This window comes from Podarcis erhardii (genome assembly GCF_964252035.2).
Source record: "Podarcis erhardii genome assembly, chromosome: 18".
Taxonomy (NCBI): Eukaryota; Metazoa; Chordata; class Lepidosauria; order Squamata; family Lacertidae; genus Podarcis; species Podarcis erhardii.
The window spans coordinates 7710385-7735864 of record NC_138516.1 but is presented as its reverse complement, the minus strand read 5'-3'; the positions used below and the strand labels follow the sequence as shown (position 1 = coordinate 7735864).

General features: G+C 48.5%; 2 protein-coding genes across 4 annotated transcripts in view; one reads left to right on the top strand and one right to left on the bottom strand.

Moving 5' to 3' along the window:
- Positions 1–15637, bottom strand: part of MADCAM1 (mucosal vascular addressin cell adhesion molecule 1) — a 122966-nt gene extending 107329 nt beyond the window's left edge. The window contains exons 1-5 of one of the 2 annotated variants that reach the window (XM_081846284.1): positions 14945–15636; positions 11512–11778; positions 9640–9954; positions 7322–8035; positions 6132–6657 (exon numbers count right to left, since the gene is read on the bottom strand). In XM_081846284.1, the coding sequence (XP_081702410.1) occupies positions 6551–6657; positions 7322–8035; positions 9640–9954; positions 11512–11778; positions 14945–14996 (1455 nt within the window). In that variant the 5' untranslated portion in view covers positions 14997–15636 and the 3' untranslated portion in view covers positions 6132–6550. Of the gene's footprint in view, positions 1–6131; positions 6658–7142; positions 8036–9639; positions 9955–11511; positions 11779–14944 lie in introns of those variants that run through there. The other variant, XR_014152350.1, reaches the window with a different exon arrangement.
- LOC309333015 (uncharacterized protein) overlaps positions 1–25480 on the top strand; it is a 56798-nt gene that overhangs the window by 1488 nt on the left and 29830 nt on the right. Inside the window, exon 2 of one of the 2 annotated variants that reach the window (XR_014152352.1) lies at positions 783–1858. Coding sequence is in view for 1 of the 2 variants with exons in the window: in XM_081846451.1 (XP_081702577.1) it covers positions 796–1512 (717 nt within the window). In the remaining variant the exon portion in view is untranslated. Of the gene's footprint in view, positions 1–782; positions 2038–25480 lie in introns of those variants that run through there. The other variant, XM_081846451.1, reaches the window with a different exon arrangement.

Genomic DNA, 25480 nt, shown 5'->3' with positions numbered 1-25480 from the left:
CCTTAGTTTGCTTATCATAACAGCAGACCAACACAGCTACCTACTTGAATCTAGTATAATTTCCCAGTAATCTTTCTTTTCCTTTTCCAGTAAATCAGTGTATGCCTTTTATGAACTGAATACACTGGTACCTCGCGTTAAGTACTTAATTCGTTCTGGGGGTCTGTTCTTAACCTGAAACTGTTTTTAACCTGAAGCACCACTTTAGCTAATGGGGCCTCCAGCTGCCGCCGCACGATTTCTGTTCTCATCCTGAAGCAAAGTTCTTAATCCGAGGTACTATTTCTGGGTTAGCGGAGTCTGTAACCTGAAGCGTATGTATCCCGAGGTACCACTGTAGTATCATTTCCCAGTAATCTTTCTTTTCCTTTTCCGATAAATCAGTGTATGCCTTTTATGAAATGAATACAGTGGTACCTCGCAAGACGAATGCCTCGGAAGACGAAAAACTCGCAAAACGAAAGGGTTTTTCGTTTTTTGAGTTGCTTCGCAGGACGGATTTCCCTATGGGCTTGCTTCGCAAGACGAAAACGTCTTGCAAGTTTGTTTCCTTTTTCTTAAAGCCCTGCATTCACTTCGAGGAGCAACTCACAGCACGCGGTGTGGTAGCCTTTTTTGAGGTTTTTGAAGACTTTGGTGCTTTTTGAAGCTTTTCCAAAGTCCGTGCTTCGCAAGACGAAAAAGTCGCAAGACGAAAAAACTCGCGGAACGAATTAATTTCGTCTTGCGAGGCACCACTGTAAATAAATCTACCCCAGCCTCCTCTGCTCCATCTTTGCCAGGTGCCTGGAACCCATGGATGCCGGACGCACCCCTCCTAAAACCCGCCCCCGGAAGAAGAGGGAGAAGGTGACGGTCCGGTCGGGCAAGCTGAGGTGCCCCCAGGTCCCCTCCGCTCCCGCCGGCGTGGACGTCTTCCGCTGCGCCGTCTGCGAGAAGGACATCAAGTACCTGACGAACTTCCGCGAGCATCAGCGGATCCACACGGGCGAGCGACCCTACCAATGCAAGCGCTGCGCCAAGACCTTCACCCGATGTGCTGACCTCATCAAACACCGTTTGGTGCACTCGGCCAAGCGGCCCTTCCGCTGCCGGACCTGCGGGAAGCGCTTCAAGCTGCGGGCCGACCTGGACAAGCACGGCAAGGTGCACTCGAACGAGGCTCCCTTCCCCTGTCACCTGTGCCCGAAGCGCTTCAAGCGCACCTCTTGCCTGGTGAAGCACTTGCGCATCCATACGCAGGAGAAGCCCTTCGCCTGTGCGCACTGCGCCCGGCGCTTCAAGTGGGAGGCCTCGGTCAAGGAGCACGAGCGGGTGCACACCGGCGAGAGGCCTCACCGCTGCGGTGAGTGCGCCAAAGCCTTCACGCACCGCTCCACCTTCCTGCAGCATCGCCGCACCCACCAGGCCCAGCCGGCCTTCAGCTGCGAGCAATGCTCCAAGGCCTTCAACCACAAGTCCAACCTCTTAAAGCACATGAGGAACGTGCACACTGTTAACGGAGAAATCTGAGGGATCCCTTGGGGAAAAAAACAAGGAATACCAGAGCAAAACGGCAGCTAGACTGGTGACTGGGAGCTGCCGCCGAGACCATATAACACCGGTCGTGAGAGACCTACATTGGCTCCCAGTACTTTTCTGAGCACAATTCAAAGTGTTGGTGCTGACCTTTAAAGCCCTAAATGGCCCAGTAGACCTGAAGGAGCGTCTCCATCCCGATCGTTCAGCCTGGACACTGAGGTCCATCTCCGAGGGCCTTCTGGCGGTTCCCTCATTGCGAGAAGCGAGGTTACAGGGAACCAGGCAGAGGACCTTCTCGGTGGTGGCGCCCTCCCTGTGGAACGCCCTCCCACCAGATGTGAAGGAAATAAGCAGCTATCTTCTCTTTAAAAGACATCTGAAGGCAGCCCTGTTTAGGGAAGTTTTTAATATTTAATGCTGTATTGTTTTTAACACTTGATTGGAAGCAACCCAGAGTGGCTGGGGAAACTCAGCCAGATGGGCTGGGTATAAATAATAAATTATTATTATTATTATTATAAAACAGCAGCCAGTAGGCTTGGTCTTTATTGAAGACTGTCGTGACAGGACTCCCACCTGCCACAAGGTGGAACAAGATGGAAGCCCCAAACAAAAGAGAACCCAAACTTTTATTAACTGCTCATCCCCATGTTAAATTAAAGATAAAGGGACCCCTGACCGTTAGGTCCAGTCGTGGCTGACTCTGGGGTTGCGGCGCTCATCTCGCTTTATTGGCCAAGGGAGCCGGCGTACAGCTTCCGGGTCATGTGGCCAGCATGACTAAGCCGCCTCTGGCAAACCAGAGCAGCGCACGGAAACGCTGTTTACCTTCCCGCCAGAGCGGTACCTATTTATCTACTTGCACTTTGATGTGCTTTCGAACTGCTAGGTGGGCAGGAGCAGGGACCGAGCAACGGGAGCGGGATTTGAACCGCCAGCCTTCTGATCGGCACTGGGGTCTAAACCACCCGCGTCCCAAGAGAAGTCATAGAACCACTCTATTCTGCCTTGGTCAGACCACACCTGGAATATTTTGTCCCATTCTGGATGCCACGATTTAAAAAGGATGTTGACAAGTTGGAAGGTGTGCAGAAGAGGGCGACCGATATGATTGAGGGTCTGGAAAGTAGTCTTGATTAGGAACGGTTGAGGGGACTGGGCATGTTTAGCCTGGGGAAAGGGAGACAGGTGATAGGATAGTCACAAGACAGGTGGAGAAAGCTTCCTTTTTGCTGCTCCAGAGGGCAAGAACCAAACCAATGGCTTCAAACTATAAGGAGAGATTCCGTCTAAACACCAGGATGAACTTTCTGATGGCAAGAGCTGTAAAATTCATATTAAATTGCTGTTCTAGGGGTTGTTTTTAAAAGCCTGGAACCAATTAATCCATTTTGCATTACTTTCTATGGGAGAGCGCGCCTCGGTTGTGGAACGCTTTGGTTTTGGAACAGACTTCCAGAACGGATTATGTTTGAGAACCAAGGTACCACTGTAGATTCAAACTCTTTTTAAAAATGTAGCAACCTGTTTATTTTGTAATGTCGGGACTAGAATGGGGATTGCAAACGAATATTCTGATTAAAAACCTATTGAATGTAGCCTAGCTGCTGCCGCCTTTTCCTTGTGGAACCTACCAAGTGTTGGCTGGGCCATTCTGGTGTTACAGAACATTCACAAACATTCCAACTTCGCCGAATGAAGACGCTCCTCCCTTGCCTCGTTTTGAGGACTCAAAACTGCTGCCAGGATTAGAAGGGTCAAGCCGATGGCAAGATGAGAAAGTTGCCTTCTTTCAGGTCCACCTCGCTTGCCCGTTTAGCCAGCACTGATTGGCAGTGCCTGGTCTTTCAAATCCAACACCTGCCCCTTCCACCTCCTCCCTGATCCTATTAACTGGAGGGACCAAGGATTGGAGCTGGAGCCTTCTGGATGCAAAGCAGGTGTTCTGCCACTGAGCGCAGCCCCCCTCCCCTGAGAAATAGGGGTCCAGTATACCTGAAGGACCATCTCCATCCCCATCGTTCTACCCGGACACTGAGGTCCAGCTCCGAGGGCCTCCTGGTGGTTCCCTCCCTGCGAGAAGCCAAGTTACAGGGAACCAGACAGAGGGCTTTCTCGGTGGTGGCGCCCGCCCTGTGGAACGCCCTCCCACCAGATGTCAAAGAGAAAAACAACTACCAAACTTTTAGAAGACATCTAAAGGCAGCTCTGTTTAGGGAAATTTTTAATGTTTAATAGGTTATTTTAGTGTTTTGTTGGAAGCTACCCAGATTGGCTGGGGAAACCCAGCCAGATGGGCGGGGTATAAATAATAAATTATTATTATTATTATTATTATTATTATTATTATTATTATTATTATTACAGGGTTCAGCAAACTTTTTCAGCAGGGGGCCTTTCCACTGTTTCTCAGACCTTATGGGGGGCCAGACCATATTTTGAAAAACATATTATTTAAACAGAGTATCTGAAGAAGTGTGCATGCACACGAAAGCTCATACCTAGAACTAACTCAGTTGGTCTTTAAGGTGCTACTGGAAGGAATTTTTTTATTTTGTTTTGACCATGGCAGACCAACACGGCTACCTATCTGTATTTAAACAGAGATGCAGTTTAAATAAAAACACACATTCTACTAATATATAAACACCAAACAGGCCCCACAAATAACCCAGAGATGCATTTTAAATAAAAGGAGACATTCTACTCATGTAAAAACACACTGACTCCCAGACCGTCCACGGGCCGGATTTAGAAGGCGATTGGGCCGGATCCGGCCCCCGGGCCTTAGTTTGCCTACCCATGAAACAGAACAGCCTTTCTCAACCTGTGGGTCCCCAGATGTTGTTGAACTACAACTCCCATCACCCCCTGCTAGCAAGGCCAGAGCTCAGGGATGATGGGAGTTGTAGTCCAACAACATCTGGGGACCCACAGATTGAGAAGCGCTGAAATAGAAGAAGCTGTCCTCTAAGCAGTTGAGGAATCCCGTCTTCCCACGATAGATGGGGCTGCTTTAGGTTTAAGGCTCGTTCAGATCACACAATGCAGACATGATGTGGAAAAGAACCCCGTTTAATTACAGCAGTGGTAATCTGTACAGAAAACAACAATTGTATGTACAATAGATAGGGCTTATATACAAAGCAATCTATTTAGGGATTTGGCTGCCATTGACAAAGGCAGTTCTGGATGAACTCACTTGACGGGAGCAATGATTTGCCTGGCGCCCACCCTGTCCACAGGCGATGTCCCCTTCCTCTGCTGTTTTAAGCCCAGAGAGACTTCCCCTGACTGTGGAGGTTCCATCACTAGCAAATTGACACATCTGCCCTCCATAAAAAAGACCAGAAGAGCCTTGAGGGATAACTCAGTCAGTAGAGAAGGAAACTCTTAATCACAGGGTTGTGGATTCGAGTCCCGCATTGAGCAAAAGATTCCCGTGTCACAGGTGTCCCAATTCTACGATTCTGTGATGCTTGGCTGCCTAAGGCTGTAGTCATCGCTGCAATTAAAAAAAGGTAAAGGGACCCCTGACCATTAGGTCCAGTCGTGGCCGACTCTGGGGTTGTGGCGCTCATCTCGCTTTATTGGCCGAGGGAACCGGAGTACAGCTTCCGGGTCATGTGGCCAGCAGGACTAAGTCGCTTCTGGCGAGCCAGAGCAGCGCACGGAAACGCCGTTTATCTTCCCGCCGGAGCGGTACCTATTTATCTACTTGCACTTTGACGTGTTTTCGAACTGCTAGGTTGGCAGGAGCAGGGACCGAGCAACGGGAGCTCACCCCGTCATTGCGGGGATTCGAACCGCCGACCTTCTGATTGGCAAGTCCTAGGCTCTGTGGTTTAACCCACAGCGTCCCTGAGAATTAAAAGTCCACAAAGAAATACCTGATTTGATTTGTGCTTGGGGGTCTGTTGGCCAGCCAGCATACCCAGTTATTGACGTCTCGAGTCTAAGAGTTGGGAAAGAGGGAGAAATGGAGGAGATGTTGGGCCCACACCTCTAGGGATAGTTTCTATCCAGTCTCTTCTGCAGTGTTCAAAACTCTGGATCATCTGTTCACCTCCTGCCCTCCGCTCTGACCCTAAAAAAGGCCAACTCAAAACGCACTGAATTTCGAGTGCGGTCAGAAGCAACCTGTGCTTAGGGTTGCGGCCTCAAAAAATGTCAAGGAGGGACCGGCGTTTGACTGGACAGCTAGACTCAGATGACCTCCTAAACCTCTTAGGATTCCAGCGTATGGTTTCAGTCTTGGCAGATGTTGTTCCTGTCGATTGGTGCATAGCTGTCAAGCGTCCCTTATTTGGCGGGAAAGTCCCTTATCCCAGCGCCGTGTCCCGCTGCTGTCCCTTACTGATGATGTCCCTTAAATTTCCCAGGTTTCAAAGGAAGCGGCTCCTCTCCCTCCTTCCCTCCCTGCCGGCCAGGGAGGAGGGAGACTCCAACTGTGTTGCTTGGCTGCGTTGCTCACCCAATAAGGAGTCTGAGAACAACTGGGGGGTGGAGCTTGCATGCCTTGTGCCGATCAAATTGGCTGCGTTGCCTGGGGACTCGCCTTTGCTCAGCGCTTCCCAACGGAGGGGGGACGGTGGTTTTCCTTGCTGCATCCCCTTTGCCGGGTTGCTGCGCTGTGGGAACCACCGCTTGAGGCTTCGCTTGGCTGCTGGCTGGGCTTTCTGCCTTTGGCTCGGAGGGGCTCAGAAGTTGAACGTACCTGTGCTTTGAAAATCCCTTATTTTCGAGGCTGCTGGTCCCTTATTTTCAAATGTGTAAGTTGACAGCTATGGATTGGTGGGTGGGGAGAGTAGACCGCCCTCCGCTGGGGTAGTAGGGTGCCTCTGCTGGACTTTCCTCTTCTCTGTGACCCCAGGAAGCGTGGAAAGAAGCCTCTCGAGTCGTCCTGTGGGTCCTCTAGTAGCAGCAGCTGGCGGGAGAGGCGCCCCAGGAAAATTCAGGGGGGAAACACGGTAACTGCTGCAGAGAGAACAGCGCCGGAACAGGCGGGTGTCGGTAGAGCCACCGGATCCTAGCCGCGCCGCCGCCACAAGCGACGGGCCACGTAACCAGTGATGACAACCCCTAGGAGCGAGCCGGTGCTTCCGATGGCGACGGCGGTTTCTGTGCTGAACATACCTGGAGAGAGACACAGAAAGGGAGACAGCGTGAGCGGTACAATTCCGCGGTTCCCGAAACCGCAAGAAGCCTGGCGCAATCTAAGGGGGAACCTGGTGCTGAGGCAATAACTCCCCCCAACACCCCCCTCCACTTTAGAAATACAGTGGTACCTCGGGTTAAGTACTTAATTCGTTCCGGAGGTCCGTTCTTAACCTGAAACTGTTCTTAACCTGAAGCACCACTTTAGCTAATGGGGCCTCCCGCTGCTGCTGTGCTGCCAGAGCACAATTTCTGTTCTTATCGTGAAGCAAAGATGGAGGGCACAAGGAGAAGGGGACGACAGAGGACGAGATGGTGGGACAGTGTTCTCGAAGAGACCAACATGAGTTTGACCAAACTGCAGGAGGCAGTGGAAGACAGGAGTGCCTGGTGTGCTCTGGTCCAGGGGGTCACAAAGAGGCAGACATGACTAAATGACTGAACAACAACAACAACACAGAGACCCTAGGGATTCAAAAGGCCAAGAGGGGAGGACCCCCTAGGCGACGATGGGCGGTTGTCCCGCGACGGACAGCAGGGCTTTTGTGGGGGCCAGAATGAAACGACATAGAAAACCTGAAGAGGCCTGCCTCCAGATTTGAGACACTGCTGAAGAAGGGAAAAGGAGCCCCTGTCTACTCACCGTTAGGCACGATTGAGATGGTCAAACTGGCTATCCGGGGCTGGCTGGCTATCGCGACACACCGGTAGACCCCTTGATGCTCCAGGGAGACACTCTCCACAACCAGGGTGGACCGGCCCTCGCCTTCTTCCTGGCGGTACCGGGACTTAGCCACGGGCGTCTCCACCCACCGGACCTGGACGTCTTCGCTGCAGTCGGCCGCAAGGCACGTGATCCGCAGGGTACCCCCTGTGCTGCCTTGGGTGGGAACAGGGGTGATGACAGGGCGGCAGGGGTCTCTAGAGGGGTCCGTGGTGGTGGAGGAGCTGCGTGGTTTTTCGGTAGCAAGCGTGGCGAGGCTGCTGGCCGTGGCGGAGACGGGCGCGGTGGTAGGTGGTTCATCTGTCAAGCGAGGGGGTTGCGAAGTTGCTGGCGTCTCCGTTGACGTCAAGACAAGGACCTGCACGGTGTTGGCCCCGGTCCCAGAATTCTGAGAGCTCATCTGCACCGCCGCAACAGGATTCCTCGTTGGAGAAGGGCTACTCGTTTCCAGAAGGGGTTCTGGGGTGGGAGATGTGGTCAATATTGTGGTCAGAGGTTCGGTGGAGAGAAGGGGAAGGCCCTGGGTGGTCGCCGGCGGCTCGGTGACGGCCGACTCCTGAGTATTCACGCGGCTCGTTCTTTCCGTCACGAGAGCAAAGGTGGCCTCCTCTGTAGCGCTGGGCACCTGTGTGGCTGCGAACCAAAAGTTTTTGCATCTTTTTTAAAAAAGGCATTCACAAGATTTTCACTGGCAGATTAACCAACTAGAGTTTAGTTGATTAATCTGAGCCAGTTCTTTTTTATCAACAAGGGCTGAGCGTTGATGCTGTATTTTTAATGTCAACGCCAGCCTTTCCCAACACAGTGCCCTCCAATGCTTTGAGCCACGGCTCTCGCCAGCCCTGACCAAAGGTGAGGGTTAATGGGATTCGTAGTCCAAAACATCTATTGTAGTCCATCAACTAGGAGGGCTTTAATAATAATAATAAAAAAAATTTTGTACCCTGCCCATCTGGCCGGGCCTCCCCAGCCACTCTGGGCGGCTCCCACCAGAACATTAAAAACACAAACATCAAACATTAAAAACTTCCCTAAACAGGGCTGCCTTCAGATATCTTCTGAAAGTCAGATAGTTGTTTCTTTCCTCAACATCTGATGGAAGGGCGTTCCACGGGGCGGGTGCCACCACCGAGAAGGCCCTCTGCCTGGTTCCCTGTAACCTCACTTCTCGCAGGGAGGGAACCGCCAGAAGGCCCTCGGAGCTGGATCTCAGTGTCCGGGCAGAATGATGGGGGTGGAGACGCTCCTTCAGGTATACTGGGCCTTTGAGGCCGTTTAGGGCTTTCAAGGTCAGCACCAACACTTTGAGTTGTGCCCGGAAACATACTGAGAGCCAATGGAGGTCTTTCAGGACCAGTATTATGTGGTCTCGGTGGCTGCTCCAAGTCACCAGTCTAGCTGCCGCAGTCTGGATTAGTTGCAGTTTCCGGGTCACCTTCAAAGGTAGCCCCACGTAGAGCGCATTGCAGCAATCCAAGCGGAAGATAACCAGAGCATGCACCACTCTGGCGAGACAGTCTGCGGGCAGGGAGGGTCTCATCCTGAGTACCAGATGGAGCTGCCCTGGACACAGAATTGACCTGCACCTCCATGGACAGCTGTGAGTCCAAAATGACTCCCAGGCTGCGCACCTGGTCCTTCAGGGGCACAGTTAACCCATTCAGGACCAGGGAGTCCCCCACACCCGCCCGCCCCCTGTCCCCTCAAAACAGTACTTCTGTCTTGTTAGGATTCAACCTCAATCTGATGGGACAAATTCAGGGAGGATAAAGCAATCAGGGACGCGGGTGGTGCTGTGGGTTAAACCACAGAGCCTAGGACTTGCCGATCAGAAGGTCGGCGGTTCGAATCCCCGCAATGACGGGGTGAGCTCCTGTTGCTCGGTCCCTGCTCCTGCCAACCTAGCAGTTCGAAAGCACGTCAAAGTGCAAGTAGATAAATAGGTACCGCTCTGGCGGGGAAGTAAACGGCATTTCCGGGCGCTGCTCTGGTTCGCCAGAAGCAGCTTAGTCCTGCTGGCCACATGACCCGGAAGCTGTACGCCGGCTCCCTCAGCCAGTAAAGCGAGATGAGCGCTGCAACCCCAGAGTGGTCCACGAGTGGACCTAATGGTCAGGGGTCCCTTTACCTTTGCCTTAAAGCAATCAGGGGCTTAGTAGGCGTGAAGGCAGGGAGGGGAGCATTGCTCTTAGGTTTGGGTCTCCTCCATGTGGGTTTCACACACGGTCAAAGCTTACTTTGGGGATTCACCACGGCCACCCTGGATTGGCGGAAGGTGTCCGTCTCGACCTCCAGAGTAGCTTCGCACTTGTAGGTTGCTCCCTCTGCGGCCGCCGGGACCTCAAGGATGGAGCGATAAAACATCAGCTGCTGCTCAAAATCCACCATGTCGTCTTCCATCTTCGTAGCCTCCAGCCTCTCCTCTCCCCGGAACCAGGTCAGCGTCAGGGAGCCCGGAGGGTACACCTTGCTCAAGGAGCAGATGAGATGAGCTGGCTGCCCAGTCCTCATAATCTTTGGCTCAGAGACCAGTTGCAAGGCATCGGGGAAAGCTGGAAAACAGCCCGTGGGTGTTAATAATAATAATAATAATAATAATAATAATAATAATAGTAATAGTAATAATAATAATAATAAACTAAATTTAATGATTACTTAGTTAAATATGTCAAGCTAAATCAATTGGAAATAGCTTGCAGGTACTTAATTGGTTTAGGATTTTATATAAGTTAAGTGATGAATTAAAATGTTTAATTTCAAAATTGAAAGATCTAAGGATGTTAAGGTTCAAGTTAAATTTTGTAAGGACCGTTAAAAGGATTTGCATTGAAATTCAACCAAGGGGAAGCGAGGAAGTCACTTAATAATGTTTGTAAGTGTAATTGTTAATAAGGTTATGATTTATGTTTGTTTCATGTGTTTGTTTATAATTTTGTGAAAATCAATATTTTTTAAAATAATAATAATAATAATTTATTTATACCCCACCCATCTGGCTGGGTTCCCCAGGTTTACAGGCAGAATTGGAAACCAGGAAGACGACCTCTTTAATAAAGAATGGGGAAAGTTTATAATTTAGTTGAAAAGCTATTTTAAAGAGTTACATACATTGGTAGGATTGACAGAAAACTTGTAGTAAAAATTTGAACTACGGATGGACAAATGATTTATAAAAAGAGAGTTATGAAAGGGATGCAGAGGGGGAAATCGCTGCATTAAGATGCTGCACTGGTTGGAGGGGATGCTAAGCAGCACGTCGGGGCTTCCGTCGTCCTGGTGCAAGGAGTTCCATCGGCCCTTCCTTGCCCGAGAAAGAGGGAGGGAGGGAGGGAGAGAGGGAGAGAGAGAGAGAGAGACTGACTGACTGACTGACTGACTGACTGACTGACTCACTCACTCACTCTCTCACTCACTCACTCTCGCCCATGCCGCACGCGAGCCCGGCACGAGGCGGTTGCGGCACCGCGGCAGCCGCTGAAGTGCCACCCTTCTGCGTCCCTCCCCATCCCCTTCTCTTCCTCCTCCCTCAGGCCGCCTCCTCAGCCACCGCCTCCGGCCTCCCCTGGCAGCGTGGTGGAAGTCTCGCAAGAGAGGGGCTGCCTGCCTGCCCGCCGCCACCCGTCTCCTCACGACGCGCCCCGAGGCGGAAAAGGTAGAGACGGAGACACGGCAACTCGCACGCGCTCTCTCTCTCGCGGCGGAGGACCCCGAGCCGCTGCTTCCCTCCCGAGCCGGGTGAGAATGAAACCCGGGAAATTTAAGGGACATGATCAATAAGGGAAAGCAGCGGGACACGGCGCTGGGATAAGGGAGTTTCCCGCCAAATAAGGGACGGTTGGCAGCTATGGTTCAGATTCTGATTGACACCTATCAGCCTAATGTCAAAGGACGGGACGCAGATGTCCAGATTCCTGGACCAGCTGCCTTAAACCCTTCTGAGTGAGCCCAGTTTGCACCTCAATTTGCAGCACCTTCTGCATGCAAAGCAGGTGTCCTTGACACCACCTGAGGCCCCTTCTGCAGGCAGCTGCGACCTCAGGGGTGGAGCGGGCGCTTGGCATGCAGAAGGTTGCCCCGGCCGCCCCCTTCGCCTCCACCTCTGCACTTACAGTACACCTGCAGATCCACCTTCTTCTGTCCGGAGGTCCCCCTGCACTGCCCTGTGCAGAACTTGGCTCCTTCCATGCTGACGGTGGCTTTGGCGATGGTCAGGATGCTGTGAGTCTTGTTGGAGAAGACTTCGCCCTGCTCAATGTCCAGGCCTTCCCACTGGACCTTGCCACCGGGGCAGTCCGTGGAGCAAGTCAGCTGGATGGAGCCTCCCAGTTCCACCAGTGCCTTCGGAGGGTGGACGGTCAGGACGGAACTGGGAAGACCTGCATGGCACAGAGGGGGAAGAGAGGTCAGTGCTGAGGGTGGCATGGACGGGGTCCCCTGTGGTTGGACTCCAGCCCCCACCGTCCTCTGACCATTGGTCCTGCTGGCTGCTGCTGCCACAAGCTCTCTAGGTAAAGGAAAAGGGACCCCTGACCATTAGGTCCAGTTGTGGCCGACTCTGGGGTTGCAGCACTCATCTCGCTTTATTGGCCGAGGGAGCCGGCGTACAGCTTCTGGGTCATGTGGCCAGCAGGACTAAGCCGCTTCTGGCGAACCAGAGCAGCGCACGGAAACGCCGTTTACCTTCCCGCTGGAGCGGTACCTATTTATCTACTTGCACTGGTGTGCTTTCGAACTGCTAGGTGGGCAGGAACAGAGACCGAGCAACGGGAGCTCACCCCGTCACTGGGATTCGAACTGCCGACCTTCTGATCGGCAAGTCCTACGCTCTGTGGTTTAACCCACAGCGCTAGGCAGCCCGATTAAGAAAGGCTGTCTTCTTGCCACCCCTTCCCTCTGGCAAAAGGAAAGGGCCACGGGGTTGTAGTCCTGCTCAGAGTAAGCCCATTGGAGTTGATGGATGGGACTAAGTTGCCTTTGGGAACCATCCTGAGATCTTACGATGAAGGGCGGTGTAATATTATTATTATTATTATTATTATTATTATTATTATTATGTTTCAAAGGATCTAACTCAATAATGATAATAATATGGTGCAGATGTACTATTATTATTTCTTTTGTTTCAAAAGATCTAACTCTGTTATTATTATTATTATTACTACTTATACCCTGCCTATCTGACCGGGCCTCTCCAGCCACTCTGGGCGGCTCCCAACAGAATATTAAAAGCACAATAAAACTTCAAACATTCAAAGCTTCCCTAAGCAGGGCTGCCTTCAGATGTCTTCTAAAAGTCAGATCGTTTTTTATTTCCTTGACATTTCATGGGAGGGCGTTCCACAGGGCAGGCGCCACCACCAAGAAGGCCCTCTGCTTGGTTCCCTGTAACCTCGCTTCTCGCAGGGAGGGAACCGCCAGAAGGCCCTCAGAGCTGGACCTCAGCGTCCGGGTAGAACGATGCTCCTTCAGGTATACAGGACTGAGGCCGTTTAGGGCTTTCAAGGTCAGCACCAACACTTTGAATTGTGCTTGGAAACGTCCACTCTGGGCGGCTTCCAACAAAACACTAAAATACAACAACCTATTAAACATTAAAAGCTTCCCTAAACAGGGCTGCCTTCAGATGTCTTCAAAAAGTTTGGTAAGTTGTTTTTCTTTTTGACATCTGGTGGGAGGGCGTTCCACAGGGCAGGCGCCACCACCAAGAAGGCACTCTGCTTGGTTCCCTGTAACCTCACTTCTCGCAGGGAGGGAACAGCCAGAAGGCCCTCAGAGCTGGACCTCAGTATATGGTCTGAGGGACAGTGTGCCGGCCCACGGCTGAAAAAGGTTGCTGACCCCTGCTCTAAAAGTTAAAATGTCATTTGTTTTCTTTTGTTTTTAAATGCAGTATTCCAGCACTTATTTAAACAGCTAAGAAAGAGCAATGGGGGAATAAGACCTTAAAATCAACAGCAATATGAAACTTTTAAAAAAATATTTTTATTTTAAAAAGCCAGCTTTTTAATTAGATTTAAAAGGCGCTGCAAGGGCAATTTCGAAGCCGAAGGGGTGACATGTTAACATCTTGTGGTGGGGTGTTCCGTAGACATGGAGCCAACAAATGCACTCAAGGTGGCTCGCAGATAAGGATAAAATGAAACTTTGAAGGCTCAGTGCCATAATGGGCTACTTTTAAAATGAGGCTGCATTTGAAATTGCATTTTAACCTGTATTTTAAATCGGTCCCCTCCCCACCCACCTATTATGTTTTTACTGCAATTTTACTGGTGTTAGCTGCCCTGAGCCCGGCTCTGGCCGGGGAGGGCGGGGTATAAATATTGTTGTTGTTGTTGTTGTTGTTGTTGTTGTTGTTGTTGTTGTTATATTATTATTATTATTATTATTATTATTATTATTATTATTATTATTATTATTATCATAGCCCACACATCTAGTGGCAATCGGTTCTGTAAGACGCCCCAAGATTTTTGTATTTCTTCCCCCCGCCCAAAGCGAATTTCGCATCCTTTCAGCGATTTTTCGCCTTTTCGACTTGTCCTTTCACTGCCACTACAACACCCCTGGGCAGCCTTGTTCCATTAAAAGGCCCTGGAGCCGCCTTGCTTGGGTGAGATATGGAGGAAAGCAGCCAACGAAATCTGTTTAGTAGTGCAAGAAATCTTCTTTTTTAAAAAAATAATAATGGGGGAAAACAAAACAAACAATGCACATTTTCCTTTTGCAAATGGCATTTTGTCGAGATGGAAAACATTGCAATTTTTTCTGGTTGGGACGGTCTTGGGAAAATTTCCTTTTTATTATTGTAATAATAAATTACAGTAACGCCAGATGCGTGGGGTATTATAAGGGGAAGGTTGTGAAAGGCAGAGGGAATATCATTTATTTATTTTTCTCTCTTTTTAAAACATTACATTTCCCCCCCTTCAAATAATATTTATTATTTTCAGTAGATAAACATAGTAAAAAAAAAAAGATTAACAGTAATAAAAACAAAGAAAAAGAGAAAAAAGATACATCCAGCATATTACCACTTAATTAATTAAAATTAATCCATCTTCATAACCATAGTATTTGACTTCCTCAAATCTCTTCCATCTGAATTTCTTAGTAATTACCATATTTTTTGCTCTATAAGACTCCCTTTTCCCCTCCTAAAAAGTAAGGGGAAATGTGTGTGCGTCTTATGGAGCGAATGCAGGCTGCGCAGCTATCCCAGAAGCCAGAACAGCAAGAGGGATTGCTGCTTTCACTGCGCAGCGATCCCTCTTGCTGTTCTGGCTTCTGAGACTCAGAATATTTTTTTTTCTTGTTTTCCTCCTCCAAAAACTAGGTGCGTCTTGTGGTCTGGTGCGTCTTATGGAGCGAAAAATATGGTATATGTAGCAGTTTCCAATATCAGTGTTTCAAAAGACCATGTCACAGTCCTAATCATATGACATAACTTTCCTTATCGTACATTTTCTTATTTGTAAATTCAATTCCAGTTTAATCCTGGGTAAAAATTGCATTTTGGGAGGGGGGGGGGATGATTTGACTTACCCCAGCCAAGCCTGAAGAATACGAACAGCAGTCCCAAGTTGATGGTTGCCATGCTCTTTGCAATTGAGTTATATCTCTACCTACAGTTACACGGACTTATTCCAGCAGCAGAAGCAGCCTGTCTCTTTCCAAATTAATTAATGTAGTTCCTTCCTTCCTCACGGCACTCTCGCTCTGGTGCAGTTTCCAAGTCTGCCTGCAATTCAATGACACCAGCACCTCTTAAATCCAAGGTGGGTGTCTCCGCCCACCCCTGTGTCGAGGGGGGGGGGCGTTAAAAAACAATATCCACCCACCCCTCACAGCCTGCCTCTTCCCATAATCCGAGTGATGTTAGAATCCTGGATTTAGCCATTTTTCCAGAAATACTTTCCCTCCCCCTTTTAATCAAAGAATGAATTAACTCTTCAACTTTGCTTATCAGCGGACGAATCCCGTTCTGTTTATTGGAGGTGTTCCAGTAAACTGCGAAAAAAGCCGTTTCCCACATCAAAGCCGTTCAGGGGACTCCCACTGCGACCCTGAACGAAGGAGCCTTCCTGCTGGATCTCTGCATGATATGTGGTCACTGAGAAACCAGCCTGGCTAATGGTGCTGCGTCGCTCAGATTCAGAAGTTCGGAACGCTAATTTTCTCCCAAGCCGAACGCACAGCAGGATTACCCTCCCTTAAAATAAAATAAAGAGTTTGTTTGTCGTGTCTCTGTCAGAGTCCACGATCTGGGCTAGCTCCAGAGCAGCGATTTGTGCAAGGCAGCCCCCTCTGTTGTTATTGTTGTTATTGTTGATGTTGTTTAGTCGTTTAGTTGTGTCCGCCTCTTTGTGACCCCCTGGACCAGAGCACGCCAGGCACTCCTGTCTTCCACTGCCTCCCCCAGTTTGGTCAAACTCATGCTGGTAGCTTCGAGAACACTGTCCCACCATCTCGTCCTCTGTCGTCCCCTTCTCCTTGTGCCCTCCATCTTTCCCAACATCAGGGTCTTTTCCAGGGAGTCTTCTTTTCTCATGAGGTGGCCAAAGTCTTGGAGCCTCAGCTTCACGAACTGTCCTTCCAGTGAGCACTCAGGGCTGATTTCCTTCAGAATGGAGAGGTTTGATCTTCTTGCAGTCCATGGAACTCTCAAGAGTCTCCTCCAGCACCAGAATTCAAAAGCATCCATTCTTCGGCCATCAGCCTTCTTTATGGTCCAGCTCTCCCTTCCATACATCACTACTGGGAAAACCAGAGCTTGAACTATACGGACCTTTGTCAGCAAGGTGATGTCTCTGCTTTTTAAGATGCTGTCCAGGTTTGTCATTGCTGTTGGATTGCTTGCTGTACCTCAAAGGCTGAAGTAGGTGAACTTAATAAGTTAGTTCTGTCCTTTGATAATGTAGGCAGTTGTTAATTTTTACGGAGAGCTATACAAAGTAGGCCCTGGGGAAAAACTGGAAAAGTGATAGAATACCTGGAGAAAAATAAACTGCCTTAAAGGATTTTCCTAAGCGGCTTTTCCCTGTTCTGTGCCAAACAAAGTTCGTACCACCTTGCTCCAGAATGCCCAAGAATGCAGCTCTTAGAGCTTTCCAAAGTAAAGCAAAAACAACCAGCAAAAAAAAGTAAAGCACAAAAATTCTACGTGCTCTGAAAAGCAGGCAGAAGGATCTGTAGTGAGCGTGGAGCCAATCAAAGGTTGTTGAAGTCTTCCCAGACCCCACACTTCTGATGTGCTTTTCTAGCTAGTGCACAAGATACCTGCCCCCCCCCCAGCCAACCCCGGATGCTGGTCCTGGAAGCCGGGGCAACCCAATAAGATGTATAAAGAGCAAGATTATCATTATGGAATGGGGCGTGCCTATTTTCCTCTGAGAAATGTTGGAGGCTACAAACATCAGAAACAATCAAAACGACGATAATGCCGCCATGGGGCTGGCGGTAATCGTTTTGAGCGTGGAAGACTCCTTTTTCCCCTTTTGCAATACTTGCACCCCTCCTGGTCCTGTTCCTCATTCCACCCCCAACACAACACTTCTTGTTGTTGAGTCGTTTTGTCGTGTCCGCCTCTTTGTGACCCCCTGGACCAGAGCACGCCAGGCACTCCTGTCTTCCACTGCCTCCCACAGTTTGGTCAAACTCATGCTGGTAGCTTCGAGAACATTGTCCCACCATCTCGTCCTCCGTCGTCCCCTTCTCCTTGCGCCCTCCATCTTTCCCAACATCAGGGTCTTTTCCAGGGAGTCTTCTCTTCTCCTGAGGTGGCCAAAGTCTTGGAGCCTCAGCTTCAGGATCTGTCCTTCCAGTGAGCACTCAGGGCTGATTTCCTTCCGAATGGAGAGGTTTGATCTTCTTGCAGTCCATGGGACTCTCAAGAGTCTCCTCCAGCACCAGAATTCAAAAGCATCCATTCTTTGGCGATCAGCCTTCTTTATGGTGCAGCTCTCACTTCCATACATCACTACTGGGACAACCATAGCTTTAACTATATGGACCTTTGTCGGCAAGGTAATGTATCTGGTGTACCTTAACAGGAGTGGGGGGGGGGGGAGATGTGTCCGATAAAATTGGCATGGGGAAGGGGGAAAGTTTCACAGATGCAGAAATCCTTTGGCCTTACACTACCCTCTGGCCTTTGGTGGAACGGACACTTGCGTGGTAGGAAAACCCGCCTCAATGTCACATATTGAAATCGTGTTTCCAACGAAATTCGTAAGCTTCCTTCTCGTTTCCACTGAAAAACCGTGGAATCAGAGGAGGACTTGCCAGTTTCTAATCTCTGTGTTTTCACTCCAAAAGATTTGTCAGATTTATGAAAAGGTCAGCTCGTAGACAAACAGAAACCCGGCCAGCTATGTTTGATGCTGGCCTCACCCTTTTCCTTCCAAGGTTTGCTGTTTCAAAGGAGTCCAAGGTGGTGGGGACTGTGAAGGAAACTGGGGCAGCCCCTTGGAGGAGCAGCCTTGCTGCCTCTGCAGACCAATGTCCAAAAAATTACACCCATAGAAACAACAACAATTTATTACGGTATCTTTCGCTCCATAAGACACTGACCATAAGACGCACCTAGTTTATAGAGGAGGAAAACAGGGGAAAAAAATATTCGGAACGAAACAGTGGATGTATGATTTTAGCCAAATGCAAAAATCCTGAGGATCCATGTGGATCTGTGCTTTGTAACCACGTTTTTGCGCCATTGCGGCCCCACGCAACAGTGGGTGCGTGGGTTTTTGGGTGCAGGCTGTAGCCATGGACATGCTATGTGATTTGATGGTGAATTTGGGGTGACCCAATGCAAAATTCCTGAGGATCCTCCTCCCAGGCAGCCTCCTTTATCTCTAGCGTCCCTTATCTCCCTCCAGATCGCTTGCCGATCAGCTGCTTTCTTTCAACACTCCCTTCCCTCTTGTTTGCCTTAGTGTCTTTTCCTTAGCTGGAGCAGTTTTTTGCTGCTCCTTTTCTTCTAATTTCTCTCCTCATTGCTTTAGTATTCCTGTCTCCTCTCCTTGCAAGTTCGCTGTCTTTACCTCCCCACTCCCAGGCAGCCTCCTTTATCGCATCCCTTATGTCCCTCCCGATTGCTTGCCAATCAGCGGCTTTGTTTCAACACCCACTTCCCTCTTTCAAAAAACAAAAACAAAAACAAAAAAGCATGATCTGCTTTTTGCCCCTGGGCAATTCGGCCCCAGGGACTACGTATTCGCTCCATAAGACGCACAGACATTTCCCCTTACTTTTCAGGAGGGAGGAAAAAAGTGCGTCTTATGGATCGAAAAATACGGTACAGTGGTGCCTCGCAAGACAAAATTAATCCGTTCCGTGAGGCTCTTCGTATAGCGGTTTTTTTGTCTTGCGAAGCAAGCCCATTGACAGCTTAGCGGATTAGCGCTATTAGCGGTTTAGCGGCTTTTAGCGGATCAGCTGATAAGCGGCTTATCAGCGGAACAGCTGATAAGCGGCTTAGGGCTTAGGAAAAGGGGAAAAAAAGGGGAAAAACCCCGCAGGAACTCGCAAGACATTTTCGTCTTGCAAAGCAAGCCCATAGGGAAATTCGTTTTGCGAAGCGCCTCCAAAACGGGAAACCCTTTCGTCTAGCGGGTTTTCCGTCTTGCGAGGCGTTCGTCTTGCGGGGCACCACTGTATTTATACCCCGCCGATCTGGCTGGGTTTCCCCAGCCACTCTGGGCGGCTTCCAACAAAAGATTAAAAATTCTATTGGTCGTTTCATTCTTCTAAACCACTTTGAGGTTTTCTTTCTTGCCATCAAGCAGTGTGCATATTACAAAAATAAGTAAATAGATAATAAAGCATGCAATGTTAGTCCTACTCAGAGTTCGTTGTTGGCACCTGTCTGTCTCGAGAGGGCCTTCTCGGTTGTGGCTCCTCCCAGGCGACAATAAACAACTTTCTAGAAGACATCTGAAGGCAGCCCTGTTTAAGGAAGTTTGTAATGTTTGATGTTTTACTGTGTTTTTAATGTTCTGTTGGGAGCCGCCCAGAGTGGTTGGGGAGACCTGGCCAAATGGGCGGGATATACGTAATAAATTATTATTATTACTGCTACTACTACTACTACTACTACAGGGATGTGGGTGGCGCTGTGGGTTAACCCACAGAGCCTAGGACTTGCCGATCAGAAGGTCGGCGGTTCGAATCCCCGCAATGACGGGGTGAGCTCCCATTGCTCAGTCCCTGCTCCTGCCAACCTAGCAGTTCGAAAGCACGTCAAAGAGAGGTTGGGTTCCAGGTGGAAAAATCGAAACTAGAGACGGAATTGCTAGAACCAAAAACTAAGATACTTTCGAGAATGTATAACTTGCTGCTTAAATGGAATACACAGGATGAGACAGTTAAATCTGCCATGATAAAATGGGCACAGGATATTGGGCATAACATCATGTTTGAGGACTGGGAAAGGTTATGGAACACCGGAACGAAATTCACGGCATGCAATGCCTTGAAGGAAAACATTATGAAAATGGTATACCGGTGGTACATGACCCCAGTCAAGCTTGCTAAGATATATCACCTGTCTGACAATAAATGCTGGAAATGTAAGGAGGCGGAAGGGACATTCTTTCACCTCTGGTGGACTTGTCCAAAAGTGAAGGCCTTCTGGGAGGTGATTTACAATGAGTTAAAAAAGGTATTTAGGTATACCTTTCCCAAGAAACCAGAGGCCTTTCTTCTGGGCATTGTGGACCAGAAAGTGTTAAAGAAGGATAGAAATCTCTTTATGTACGCTACCACAGCAGCAAGAATTTTTATCGCAAAGTATTGGAAGACACAAGATTTACCCACGCTGGAGGAATGGCAGACGCAGTTGATGGACTATATAGAACTGGCTGAAATGACTGGCAGAATCCGAGACTTGGGAGAAGAAACAATGGAAGAGGACTGGAAAAAATTTAAGGACTATTTGCAAAAACATTATAAGCTGTATGAATGTTAAGAAAATGCACGATTTAGGAAACTCTAGCTTCAGCAACTTGATTAGGTGAAATGAAAACTAAGGTATAAGAAATAAGAGGTGGAATTATGAAATAACTTTATTATGTTTAATTTAAATACATAAGAATTGGGACATAACATTGTGAATCTAGAAACATGATAAACCGAAAGATACAGTAAGTTATGAAATAAGGTAACAAATTGCTGATGTTTGTATTACAAAGAATGCAGGGTTTGGAGGATGTGGGGAAGTCCAGTTGGTTTGTTAAAAAATATTAAGGAAAGTTGGACTCTTTATACTTTTTCCTTTTTTTTTTGTTTTCTTTCTTTTTTCTTTATTCTGTATATCTTTGACTATAAGAAAAGAAACTTAATAAAAATATTATATAAAAAAAAGAAAGCACGTCAAAGAGCCAGTAGATAAATAGGTACCACTCCGGCGGGAAGGTAAACGGCATTTCCATGCGCTGCTCTGGTTCGCCAGAAGCGGCTTAGTCCTGCTGGCCACATGACCCGGAAGCTGTACGCCGGCTCCCTCGGCCAAGAAAGCGAGATGAGCGCTGCAATCCCAGAGTCGGCCACGACTGGACCTTACGGTCAGGGGTCCCTTTACCTTTACCTTACTACTACTACTATTAAAATAATGTGCAAAATTGCTTCATATTAGGGGAGTAAGTTGCTGTAGTAGTAATAATAATAATAATAATAATAATAATAATAATAATAATAAGCAGGACAATGTAAAATTGGGTGCAAAAGCAAGGCAGGACAGGCAGACCAGCTTTCGCACAACATTTCCTTTTTTAAAAAGTTGCCAATGGGTGTGGAGCGAACTGGGAAACAGAACATAAAAAACTGCCCCTGCGACTTTCTGCATGCAAAAGAGATGCTTTAGCGCTTAGTGAAGAAAGCCTAAGTGTTTGCGAAAGACGAGAAATTGGGAAATGGCATAAGAAGATCGGAGGAGGTAAGGTCAACGGCCCTCATTAATGCAGTTTTATTTCCGCAAGATACCTTCCCTTGGCTGCAGGGACACTGCCTCTTGTTTATGGGAAAGTTGGTCTTCCTGGGAAATAAGTTCCTTCCCGCCATTGGCTTGGCTGCAGCCAGCCTTGGAACTACTTCTAAGTAGAAATTTCCTCCCCAAAGAAATAAAATAAAATAAAACTTTCGCCAAGGACGAGGGAAGCTGTGACTCTGCAGAGGCTGCACCCCAACTCTCCACAGTTCCCCCAGTATGGTCAATGCTTTTAGGCAAGGATGGCCAGCAATTTCTGGAGGGCCTAAAGTTCAGCATCTTTGGGGAAAGAACTCCCTGGTCCTGAATGGGGTACCTGTGCCCCTGAAGGACCAGGTGTGCAGCCTGGGAGTCATTTTGGACTCACAGCTGTCCATGGAGGCGCAGGTCAATTCTGTGTCCAGGGCAGCTCCATCTGGTATGCAGGCTGAGACCCTCCCTGCCTGTGGACTTTCTCCCCAGAGTGGTGCATGCTCTAGTTATCTCCCGCTTGGACTACTGCAATGCGCTCTACGTGGGGCTACCTTTGAAGGTGACCTGGAAACTACAACTAATCCAGAATGCGGCAGCTAGACTGGGGACTGGGAGTGGCCGCCGGGACCACATAACGCCGGTCCTAAAAGATCTCCATTGGCTCCCAGTACGTTTCCGAGCACAATTCAAAATGTTGGTGCTAACCTTGAAAGCTCTAAACGGCCTTGGTCCTGTATCCCTGAAGGAGCGTCTCCACCCTTATCATTCAGCCCGGACACTGAGATCCAGCACCGAGGGCCTTCTGGCGGTTCCCTCCCTGCAAGGTTACAGGAAACCAGGCAGAGGGCCTTCTCGGTAGTGGCGCCCTCCCTGTGGAACGCCCTCCCTTCAGATGTGAAGGAAATAAGTAGTTATCTTCTCTTTAAAAGACATCTGAAGGCAGCCCTGTTCAGGGAAGTTTTTAATATTTAATGCTGTATTGTTTTTAACACTTGACTGGAAGCCGCCCAGAGTGGCTGGGGAAACTCAGCCAGATGGGCGGGGTATAAATAATAAAAAATTATTATTATTATATAAAGAACGTGGTTTCAAAAAGGTGCAGAATGAATGAATCTTTATTTGTGTCAGCCATCGGCCATAGCAGCAAAGCAACAACACAATATACAAAGAACAGAAATGAAAAGTCAGTTCTATAAAACACACTTTAGGGTCCTGAATCAACAGTCGAATAGCGGACCTTATTTTGATTGCCCCAGCTAAAAACCTTGCCACCTTTGCTGTCACCTGCTCATCTTGATCTGCCAAAAGAATGGACACTGTGGCAGTGGTTGGGTGACCCGGGATGGACAATAAAAGAGGGGTGATGATCTCATTCCTTAAGTCTTTATAAAGAGGGCAAGCCAGAATGGCATGCGCCACCGATTTGGGACTGCCATCTCCAAAGGGACAGAAGCATTTTTCGTGTGGGATCTGTTGGAATCGTCTCTCAAGTCCAGCCGAGGGCAAGACATTCAATCTTGAATATTGATATTGATATTGTATAAAAATGTGTTGTATGAACTATACAAAACTATACTAAATTAAGGTTATAACACTTAATTTAAATTTAACATTCAACTTAAAGGGATGTGGGTGGCGCAGTGGGTTAAACCACAGAGCCTAGGGCTTGCTGATCAGAAGGTCAGCGGTTCGAATTCCTGCAATGACGGGGTGAGCTCCCGTTGTTCTGTACCAGCTCCTGCCAACCTAGCAGTTCAAAAGCACGTCAAAGTGCAAGTAGATAAATAGGTACTGCTCCGGCGGGAAGGTAAACGGTGTTTTCATGCGCTGCTTGAAGCGGCTTAGTCCTGCTGGCCACATGACCCGGAAGCTGTACGCCGGCTCCCTCAGCCAATAAAGCGAGATGAGCACCGCAACCCCAGAGTCGTCCACGACTGGACCTAATGGTCAGGGGTCCCTTTACCTTTACCTGTAACACTTATTTTCATATTAACTTCATATTAATAAAGTTATTTATAATTATTAGTAGTTTACATTATATGTTTACACCTCTTCTTATTTCATGTTACAAAAAGTTTCTAGAGACTAGAGTATCAGTCTTTGTCAATTGTGTTTCTAAAGGAACTTTTGCTATTGCCAAATGCCAATGTGTTTGTGTTATTAAGTTTGTTAAGAATAAAAAAAATCATTCTAAGCTAGAGCTTAATCATTATTTCCCTATTAATATACTTCTACTTAATTGCACTTCACTATTAATATCCTTCTTCTTAATTGCATTTCAGCTCAACAATTACTTTGATAAAGTGCATGTTTTGTTATGTGTAAATGGCTTTAGATACCCATTGTTGTTGTTGTTGTTTAGTTGTTTAGTCATGTCCGACTCTTGGTGACCCCCTGGACCAGAGCACGCCAGGCCCTCCTGTCTTCCACTGCCTCCCCCAGTTTGGTCAAACTCATGATGGTCTCTTTGAGAACACTATCCAACCATCTCATCCTCTGTCGTCCCCTTCTCCTTGTGCCCTCCATCTTTCCCAACATCAGGGTCTTTTCCAGGGAGTCTTCTCTTCTCATGAGGTGGCCAAAGTCTTGGAGCCTCAGCTTCAGGATCTGTCCTTCCAGTGAGCACTCAGGGCTGATTTCCTTCTGAATGGAGAGGTTTGATCTTCTTGCAGTCCGTGGGACTCTCAAGAGTCTCCTCCAGACCAGAATTCAAAAGCATCCATTCTTCGGCGATCAGCCTTCTTTATGGTCCATAAATTACCATGTAGCATATATTCAACACACAAAAAAGCTAGCAACAATTTGTGGTTGACAAAGGACAGCTGGACATATAAAGGGCCCCATTACCTTCAGTAGCTGAGGGCCTCATCAAACCTAAATCCAGCCCTGGCAATGACCAATGAGATCCACATGGAGGCGCATGGATTTAGGCAAGTTTAGAGCACAATGGGAACACTCAAGGCTTTCTGGTATTCCCCGGTTTCCCCATTCTTGGAGGCTGCACTTCTGACCCCTTGATTTGAGTGTGCTTTCCTCTCACCTTTGACTCTTGGAGGGAAATTAATCTCCGCTTCCAGGGCAGAGAGAATCCAAGCCACGGAACGACAACAATGAAAATCCGTTCTGCGGCGCTTAGGAAATGCAGTAGCAAGCACTCCACAAAAATCCCCAGCATTGTCTAAGCTTCTAGCGGACATATTTTCGGGTGGGGTGACCCCACTCCGGCGCAAAGAGCGTCCCCCTCTCTCTCTCCTTCGGACGGCCACCCATCGCCAGCAAACCACCCAAACCTTTGGCCTTGATTTTCTGCACAAAGGCAGGTCCGAAAATTTGCTGATTCCGGAAAGCCCTCTTGGGTGTTTAGCTAAGGCTGCTTGTTTTCCTGTCGTCTTATCCGTCGGGTCATCAGCTAATCAGTTTTTAACTGGTTTAGGAAGCGGGTTTTTAAACAGGGGCGTTCGTTTTCTTTTTTTAGAGGTTTGCCATCATGGAACGAGGAGCTTAGGAACTGACAAAGAGGTATTCAAGAAGACACAAGCCCTTGAGTCTCACTGAGACCAAGATTCTAGATCTCATGGTTCTGCACAAAGGGCAGGTTTAACTAGGAACTCCATTGTACTCAATGAATTTAGGTCAGCTACAGACTAGGGAGGGACACGGGTGGCGCTGTGGGTTAAACCACAGAGCCTAGGACTTGCCGATCAGAAGGTCGGCGGTTCGAATCCCTGCGATGGGGTGAGCTCCCGTTGCTCGGACCCAGCTCCTGCCAACCCAGCAATTCGAAAGCACACCAGTGCAAGTAGAAAAATAGGTGCCACTCCAGCAGGAAGGTAAACGGCATTTCCGTGTGCTGCTCCAGTTCGCCAGAAGCGGCTTAGTCCTGCTGGCCACATGACCCGGAAGCTGTACGCCGGCTCCCTCGGCCAGTAAAGCGAGATGAGCGCCGCAACCCCAGAGTCGGCCACGACTGGACCCTTTACCTTTTACAGACTAGGGAACTGGGCCAGCATTAACACAGTGAATTTCCACAGGGACAAACGTACGGTTCGGCATACTCTCCAACATTTACCCAGTGTTTGAATCCCATTCCGTAATGATAATTTTACTATTTATACCCCACA